The sequence below is a fragment of the Girardinichthys multiradiatus genome, chromosome 11 (genome assembly GCF_021462225.1).
Source record: "Girardinichthys multiradiatus isolate DD_20200921_A chromosome 11, DD_fGirMul_XY1, whole genome shotgun sequence".
Lineage (NCBI taxonomy): Eukaryota > Metazoa > Chordata > Actinopteri > Cyprinodontiformes > Goodeidae > Girardinichthys > Girardinichthys multiradiatus.
This window is the reverse complement of record NC_061804.1, coordinates 16,779,065-16,788,608: the sequence shown is the minus strand read 5'-3', so window position 1 is coordinate 16,788,608 and position 9,544 is coordinate 16,779,065. Positions and strand designations below refer to the sequence as shown.

The window sequence follows — 9,544 nt, the reverse complement described above, 5'->3', positions numbered from 1 at the left end:
ATGGCATATTAATGTGTTTTATGTAGACTCTTAGGAGTTATTTTTGTAATACTACAAAAAACATGGCGTTTTTCTGAGGAGAGGTTTTACTGTGATCTTTTGGTGATTAACTGGTGTTTAGATTTAAATTTAAATACATTATCTTTTTGGGCAGTTACAGATTTATTTCAGCTGCAGCCAAAAACTTGTAGACTGATGGCCACGTTTATCAGTACCACTGGTAAAGATTTCTTCTTTCATATTAGCATAATCTAACTGTAAAAGAAATAGAAAAATCAAACATTTAATGTGAGCAAATATATTCAAGGGGAAAAAAACCCTGTTAAAAAATATTTTATTTGTTTTATTGTGTTGAATAATTGAAACTTAACCTGCAAATACTTTATTTATCATAACATTGTGGGAGAGGGAGATATGTTTTTTTAGTTTCTAATACAGCCTATAATAATGCCTATTTGGTAGAAAACCTAAGGCTATTTTTGTATTCCCAGTTTCACTTTCTTTTTGTATTACAGTTGCAATGTAACATTTACCAGCAGGGGGCGACATATTTTCTTTAGTGGGTAATGTGCCATGTCCCTGACGGCTTTCCGTCTTCCTCTTGACACGTAGCAACGACAGTGGAGTTGTCCAGCTGATATCACAGGTAAGACTAATCACTGTGAGGCTTTATTGTTATAAATATCATCATTATGTCTGTTTAAATAAGTACGGTGTGAAAGCTGGCTTTGGCTTTATGTGGGAATTTTAACAAATGTCCCAGAATGTGTTAGAGCTAGCAAAGGCTAACAAACTAGCTGCAGAGTAAACGGGGAAGGTTAGCCTGCTAAAGATTACCGCGTATGGCTGCAGTTTTCTGTTATCCTTCCGTTTTAAAGTCTAGTGCTCTTTGTACTTAAATGTATATTACTGTGTATTGCGTTGTACAATAACATCTTTTGCACGTTAGCATTTTTTGAGAAGACTATCGGTTTGTCAAACTAAGCTAATGAACACAGTTGTTGTCGATATAGATGTAAACATGTACATTCATCTGTTCTTTGTAAAAGGTAGTTGTCATTATTTTATTACTTTGAACCTATAGACTTACATGTTTATTTTTTGTGTTTTGCCCTTATCCATGTCAAAGCAAATATTTAGTTTGATTATAGTGATGTGAAGAACAGTGGTGTCAAACTATGCTAAGTAATTTGAATAGGGACTAATATAGTAAATATGACCAGTTTTAATGTTAGTTATGGCACTAACAACAATCTAACCTGTGAAAAGAAGAGACAAGCAACCTAATTATCTTTATAGTGTTTACCTAATGGATGGACAATTACAATTGATCTTTTTTTTTTCTTGTTTTAATCGATACTGATTTTGTTTTACTTATTTTATATGACTCTGGGTCAACTCACTCTTTCCCTAATTTGGTCTTCTATTTCAAACCCATAAACAAATAATTTTATTTCTATATACATAACCAATTGCATATCAGTTCATTTTTATTTGTTAAGTATTATTCATGAATTACTGAGAGCAATCATACAAATGCTTGAATCTCACACATGATTCATGCTTTATATTAAACCCTATTTTCTTTTATTTTGTCAATAATTTTCTTTTGGACCTGTTGACCTTTTCAAAATATGACAGATCAAGGGTCCTGGCAAAATAACATAGTGACTCTGATTTCTTGCTGGGTGAATATAATTTTTTTGGATAAATATAACCACATATTCTTATTGTATTGTATTGACTATGAATAGATTATTTAAAAAAATTCCTTTAAATCATGAGTTTTCAAAGTGGTTGCCAAACATCCTCCTGCCAGATACAAGGGTGGGCGGCACTGGCTACCCTTCTGAATTCGCTGACTCACCCACTAGCCAGACAGTGTTAGTGTTAAATGCGTAATAGTTTTTAAGCATTAAATATGCATGAAAGGACAGGTTTGACAAGTTGCAGCATTTATTTAGTTATTTATATCATTATTCTGTCTTATTTTTCCCTTCATAATGCCACTTTTTGAGTGTTTTGTCACTCGTTCCTGGCCCCACCCTCAAATCATCCCAGGATCATATATCATTGACACAATTTTATGAAACAAACAATTATAAGTGTGTGAACTTGATATTGTGCATTGAATGTTAGTGCAGGTATTATAGTTGTCACAATAAAATGTATTCCAATAAATTCAATACATGTAAACAAAATAGTGGGCATATTGTTGGCCTTGTGGCCAAAATCAACAGCAAACAAAATCCATGTAATCACTATAGCTTTCCTTTGTGTCTATTTGTTATTAACAGAGTAAGAAATGTCAGGGTTTGACAACTTCAACACTGACTTCTACCAGTCCAGCTACAGCGTAGATGACCAAAACCAGGGCGGCTATGGCTACAGCAACTCTGAAAACCCCTACAACAAGTAAGAAAATGTCCTTTCTGGCAACTGAAGTCTCATTTTAGTTTAAACTCATCTAAACAGTTTAAAGAATGTCTACAGGTGACATTCATGTAGTCATGTTTAATGTATTTAGTTCAAGTTCTAATTAAATGTCACAAACTACCTTATTTTCTTCATGAACATCTGTTTACTATAAATATATTGTCTCCAGGCAGTATGGACAGTACGATTACTCGCAGCCCACGGGCTATCCATCCCCAGGAATGATGCAACCCCAGCAGCCTTACACAGGACAAATCTTCCAGCCCACACAGACCTACACCCCATCCGCATCACAGTCCATGTACAGTAACAGCTTTGAGGACGAGCCGCCACTGTTGGAAGGTAAGTGAATCACAACATAAAATATTCTTCTTGCAGTGCCTTTTTATAACAGAAGCACCAATCACATTATATACCCAAATTAAAGTATGGTAGTTTTAAAATTGCTGTCCTTTGTTATTTTAGAGTAAAAACTCCCTATGTTCCAGTAAAAAGTCAGAATCAGAAAGCTGCACAAAGATTTGATGCAATTAAAAGGTTGGTTAGCTGCCAAAGTTGCTTCATAAAAAACATTCCAAAAGTTTTATTTTCCATTTACTTATATGCTCAATGTGACTTTTTGTTGATATGCAAAGATTAGGGCTGCAACTAACCATTATTTTGCCACTCGATTAATCTGTCAACTATTTATTTGATTCACCGATTAATAATTTGACAGCAAAAGGGTCTTAATAGAAGATTTTTTTTACAGAATTTGAATCAGGTAAAGCTAAGGTTATGCCACTTGAGAGGTTTTGGAAAGCGCATATTTACAGTCAAAGAGGGTTTTTCATCTTATATTCAAAATTTATATATATAATGTTCGGTTTTGGCTTAATTACTGCTCAGTTGGTTGTTCTTTCAGCAAATAGCATGTTTTATACTGTACACACCAGTTAACAACTATTCGATTAGTAAACTAGATGACCATTTTTTAAATAATTGTTTCAGCCCTAGTAAAAAGGTTTTCTTTTGAATATTTTAGTATATTGTGTCTAGTTTTCAGAGTGGGAAGGATTTTAATCTTCTTAAAAAAAAAAAAAAAAGCTCTTTGACCTCTTTTGCCACTATAGCACCGAATTTTAATCTCGTACAACGTTGTTATCATCCATACTGGAAATAATGTGGCTTCTTGTGCATTTTCTTCTCCAAAAATCAAACTAATTGGTCTTCCCTAAAATAAGCAATTAGTTTTATTCTGAAGCTTTAAAATTGTGACAGCTTAAATAAACCTTCTCCTTGATCACTGACTAGTAATTATTTTAAGAGTGGATTTTAATGTTAGCTATGAACCTTTATTTGTATTAGAATTGAGTATAAATTAGGTTTTAGCGTCTTGAATGACCTGTTTCAGTTATTCTTTTTAGTTACTGTACCCCTGAATATCACCATGGCAACTTAAAGAGGCTGCACTCTGGGCTGCAGTAAATTAAGTTCATGCAAATTTCCATCAAACCAAAGTCACATTTTTAATTGGAAGTGATGTTGAGATGAAATACAACTTGGTCTTTTTCTGAAAATACAAAAAAAAAAAAATCATGTTTGTAAAGAATATCTATAGAAAAGAAATGATGTTCCACAGTTATCCTCTCTTGATGTTGTCCTATACAGCATTCATATTCTGTCATTTGTGGCACTAAATGTGTTTGATCATATTTGAGTAAACATCCTAAATGTGGGAGTTTTTTCTTCCTTTTTGTTTACAGAATTGGGGATCAATTTTGACCATATCTGGCAGAAGACCCTCACAGTTCTCCATCCATTGAAAGCAGCAGATGGGAGCATCATGAATGAGACAGACCTGGCTGGTCCGATGGTCTTTTGTTTGGCCTTTGGTGCAACTCTTCTTCTGGTAAACAATGGACTTAATTATGCTCTTCAGTCTTCCCAGTTTGAGTAGGTTTTAATCAATAAAACCATATTCTCGCTCTGTTTGGCACTTTTTTTCCCCTTTGCTATTACAGTCAGGTAAGATTCAATTTGGTTACGTGTACGGCATCAGTGCGATCGGTTGCCTCGCCATGTACTGCCTCCTTAACCTCATGAGTATGACGGGCGTGTCCTTCGGCTGCGTGGCCAGTGTGTTGGGATACTGCCTCCTTCCTATGATCATCCTCTCCAGCTTTGGAGTTCTCTTCTCGTTACAGTAAGTGCGCGGTCAACCTGCCTAGCAGAAACAACCCAGTCAGGGTTTTGTGTTTGTTTTTTTGTCCCCATACAAATCTGGGTCATTTGAGATTTTTAGATAGAGCAGGTCACATGAAACAGAAAGCTACATATGAAAAACTGTAACTTATTGGCAGTCATGGCTTTCAGTCCAGAGGAAAGCTACTGTGCTTTACTTTTCAGGTTTACAAATGTATCTTAACAAAACCGCTGAATCTAACTTGCTGATGTCTTGCTCTGTCTAGGGGTATGATGGGGATTATAATAACAGCAACAATTATCGGCTGGTGCAGTTTCTCTGCCTCAAAGATCTTCATCTCGGCGTTGGCCATGGATGGGCAGCAGTTGTTGGTTGCTTACCCCTGTGCTTTGCTATACGGGGTCTTTGCACTCATCTCTGTCTTCTAAAACAAATCTTGCACAACAGTTTAAAATAACGGCCCCCAAGTTTCTGTATTTTGAGTCTAATTAGGGTCAATGTGATTAGTGTAATTATTGGCTAATTACACAGTTGCTACAGAAGAACGGGAGCCTCCTCGTCTAAATGGCACCATGGATTTTTTTTTTTTCTTTTAAAAACCTCCTCCTCTCGCCACATTCCGACCTGAAGTTATGAAGGCTGGGGTGGATCATGTCATGTAGGAATCATCCGCAGCTTGTTCCCTTCATGCATCTTGAAGAGGACTGCCAAAATAAATTTAATAAAAAATGTTTGTTGTGGATCATTTCTACCCCTATATGGCATCATACAGTCCAGTGATTAATTATTATTATTGTAGGACATGAGTTAAGTAAGGTAACAATGGAAAATACAGGAAGTATATGTAATTTACACTCATGGGAACAAATTTTTGTTTTTCAAAAAAGAAGGACCCAATATGAAATTCCACTAATTGTAATTTGTGTGAAAAGGTTGAGATATTTCAGGCAAACACCCACAGGATCTAACACAGCAACTCTAAGGGAAGCAATCCACTTTTTCACTGCATGAGTCTACAGCTGTTTATGCTGCTTGATGTTTTCCTGCTCAGAAACCTTTTTATTCCAAGACTGAGGAGCCATGGATCATCTTCATCAGAGAGACCTCGGCTGTGCTGCATCTTCTGACCTATTTTATTTGATTTTTAGCTATTTGAGCTTTGTTGCCTTTCAGGAAGACCCAACCACAGTTTGCACAGGACTGTTGTAATTCTCAAAGTAAATAAATTGGATTAGATATTGTTCGTGAGTAGTGTGGGTGAGACTCAAATGTGTCCGGACATACCTGTTTCTATTTAATTTCCTAATTTTAGAGACTCTTTGTATGCTTTGTGTATTCTGTACATGTCTTCTCATCCACATTAAAGTTAGTTTTGAAAGTTACTGTGATTATGTGGTGCTTTATATAGGTCATAGGTGAACTGATTTATGATGTGGACCTATTCCTGTTTAATTGTGACAGAAGAAAGGCCCAAGGGGGCCTAAAATTACATTATTTGCTGCTCGATGACAATTCTTGACCACTTTTTGCAAAAGCATGTTTCTACATCAAAATAAATATTTTACAAGCCGTGGTCCACACCATTGTATTGTTTCTTATTGTGAGCTTATAACAGCACATAGTGCAGGGTTTCTGTGGGCCATTAAGAAGCATTAAAAGTCATTCAATGGATTTACAACATTAAGGCTTTAAATTGCATTTAAAACCAATAGATTTGGTTCCTGGTAGCATAAAAAAAATTCATCTGTGTAATTATTAACTGTTTCCTCAGACGTGTACATTAGCATAAACATTTTGGTAACTGCCTCCAGTCGGTCATAAATCTGGATGTTTGGAAAGAAGCCTGCTGACTGGATGGGAGGGAAGAAAGGCACAGAACTAAGAAATGCATATTCCAACACAAGTGGCTGGAAAACAATGAATTTAGGGCAAGGCTGCACCCTGTTGATGGTAAAGATGGAGAAGGATTTTACAGTGTTTGTAAAAAGAAAGTTTGGTATGATAGGTGTCAACGCTCTGACATCTGGCGTGTATTCAGACAGCCACACTTTTCTGTAACCAGCACAGTAACATTTACAGCAATCAGCGCCAACCGCACACCTACAGCTGCTGTGAGCACTACAGCCTCTAGTGTCGGAAACTTCCAGGGTCATTTGGATCCATTGTGACCCAGGATGCAGAAGTGCTCTTGTGTCTGAATGCCGCCGTGCAGCACCAGGCATAAGCATCTAATGAAGGTGTTTGAGTTGTTCCAGGCAATGATTTCAAATTTAGAAATAGCCAAATCCTTCACCTGTGGAAAAGACAAAGCTAACTAATTTTATAGTTTGGATTCACTACACACTTCAAGAACGTTACAGTAGAGAGAGGCTTCTCAACACAACAGGCTGTCCACCTTCGCCATGCCTTAATCTGAAGCAGCCAGTAGGTCAGTGGTAACTCTGCAGAGAAGTAAAGGTGGGTGTTTCTGTTGACAGGACATATTTAATTAGGTGTTCACAAACCTGGCCTTTAAAGAAAAGTGGCAAGAAGAAAGTCATAAGAAATCCTGTTTTCAGTTTGCCAAAAGTCATTGAGGAGACCAACATTTGCTTTTATGATGCAAAACGCTTAAGTGGAAAATAGGCCTGCAATTAAAAGTTGAAATTTAAAGATGCTCTGCATTCTATCTCACTATGAGCTATTTTGCAAACAAAAATGAGCAAATATTTCAGAGCCACAAAGCTGGTAGATAAGTTTTTTTGTTGGTGAGGTGAAAACACTTATTTGAAAATTCATTTTCATTGGCGCACTATTAAGATCAAAGAAGATTGTTTTGAACGCACAATATTCAATCCTTCAGCATCTTTTTACCCATAATCATGCAGGGTATGGAAGGGGGTAACGGTATGTTTGCACTGATGCCACCATGTTTGCACAGTGTTTGCTGCCAGCCAATTTGCAGCTTGTTTCAGTTGCAGAATTGTACATCTGGACTCACTCAGGGGGTTTGACATACTTTTTTTTTTCTACATGCATTTTCTTTCTAACTTTAATGAGTTCTTATCACCATCTGATTTCCCTGACACTGAGGTTTCCTATGTGTTTATGTTTAGAAGTCTTCCACCCCACTACTATTCACTTTGTGCATGTCATTGCAGACATTTTTCAGGATACCTGCACAGGAAAGGTTTGTGATACGTTTTTACTATTTGTCAGTGTTACTTCTGAAAATAATAGTTTTCAGACTTAATTTGTAATTCCTGTATATCCCAAACTGAAAGATTCTATTTTTTCCCAAGTATTTTTCACATTTATTTATATTAATATATATATACAGTACTGTACAAAAGTTTTAGGCAGGTGTGAAAAAATGCTGTAAACAAAGAATGCTTTCAAAAATGGAAGTGTTAATCATTTATTTTCATCAATCAACAAAATGCAGTGAATGAACAAAAGAAAAAATCAAATCAATATTTGGCGTGACCACCCTTTGCCTTCAAAACAGCATCAATTCTTCTAGTTACACTTGCACACAGTTTTTGAAGGAACTCGGCTGGTAGGTTGTTTCAAATATCTTGGAGAACTAACCACAGATCGTCTGTGGATGAAGGCTTTCTCACATCCTTCTGTCTCTTCATATAATCCCAGACACACTCCATGATGTTGAGATCAGGGCTCTGTGGGGCAACCATCACTTCCAGTAATAATTTTTCTTCTTTACGCTGAATATAGTTCTTAATAACTTTGGCTGTATGTTCGAGTTCGCCCACTTAGCATTTTGTAAATTGGAAAAAATAAACAATCATTTATATTTCTGAAAACATTCTTTGTTTACAGTACAGTATACTGTACATATATATATATTCAATTCAAATTCAAAAATACTTTATTAATCCCAAAGGGAAATTAAATGTTGTTGTAGCTCATTATGAAGGTTTCTTCAAAGAGTTGTAGATGCTGATGGCTGTGGGCAGGAAGGATCTCCTGTAGCGCTCCGTCTTACAGCAGATCTGAAGAAGCCTCTGACTGAAGACACTCTGTTGTTGTAGGACAGTCTCATGAAGAAGATGCTCAGGGTTCTCCATAATGTTCTTCATTTTATGAAGAATCCGTCTTTCCACAATGATCTCCAGAGGTTCCAGAGGAGTCCCCAGAACAGAGCCAGCCTTTTTTATCAGCTTGTTGAGCTGTTTTAAGTCCCTGGCTCTGATGCTGCTTCCCCAGCAGATGATTGTAGAAGAGATCACACTTTCCACAACAGACTTATAGAAGATATGCAGCATCTTGCTGCAAACACCAAAGGACCTAAGCTTCCTCAAGAAGTACAGTCTGCTCTGTCCCTTCTTGTAGATGGCTTCACAGTTGCATCTCCACTCTAGTCTGTTGTCCAGGTGAACACCGAGGTATTTATACTCCTCCACCACCTCCACTTCTTCTCCCATGATAGAAATAGTTTTTGACTTATTCCTGTTTCTCTTAAAATCTACAATCATCTCCTTTGTTTTAGTCACGTTCAAAATGAGATGATTGTTTCTACACCATGCCACAAAGCGGTCCACCACCTTCCTTTACTCAGCTTCTTGTCCATCTATGATCAACCCCACAACTGCAGAATCATCCGAGTATTTCTGCAGATGACAGGAGTCTGTCTGATACTGGAAGTCTGAGGTGTACAGAGTGAAAAGGAATGGTGAGAGTACAGTCCCCTGTGGTGCTCCTGTGCTGCTGACTACCTGGTTAGACTCACAACCCTTCAGTCTCACAAACTGTGGTCTGTTTGTCAGATAGTCTTTGGTCCAGGAGATTGTTGAGGCCTCCACCTGAGTCTTCTGGAGTTTCTGACAAAGCAAATCAGGTTGGATTGTATTAAATGCACTGGAGAAATCAAAGAACATGATCCTCACAGAGCTGCTGGCTTTGTCCAGATGACAGTGGGTTTGT

The 9,544-nt window shown here is 37.0% G+C and overlaps 1 protein-coding gene across 1 annotated transcript; it reads left to right on the top strand.

The window, feature by feature from the left end:
• Positions 1-527: 527 nt before the first annotated feature.
• Positions 528-6,003, top strand: yipf5 (Yip1 domain family, member 5). The gene is made up of 6 exons (XM_047379252.1): positions 528-646; positions 2,298-2,415; positions 2,606-2,778; positions 4,182-4,327; positions 4,440-4,621; positions 4,887-6,003. The coding sequence occupies exons 2-6, from the start codon at positions 2,306-2,308 to the stop codon at positions 5,047-5,049; spliced, it is 774 nt and encodes a 257-aa protein (XP_047235208.1). The 5' UTR covers positions 528-646; positions 2,298-2,305; the 3' UTR covers positions 5,050-6,003.
• Positions 6,004-9,544: the final 3,541 nt, after the last annotated feature.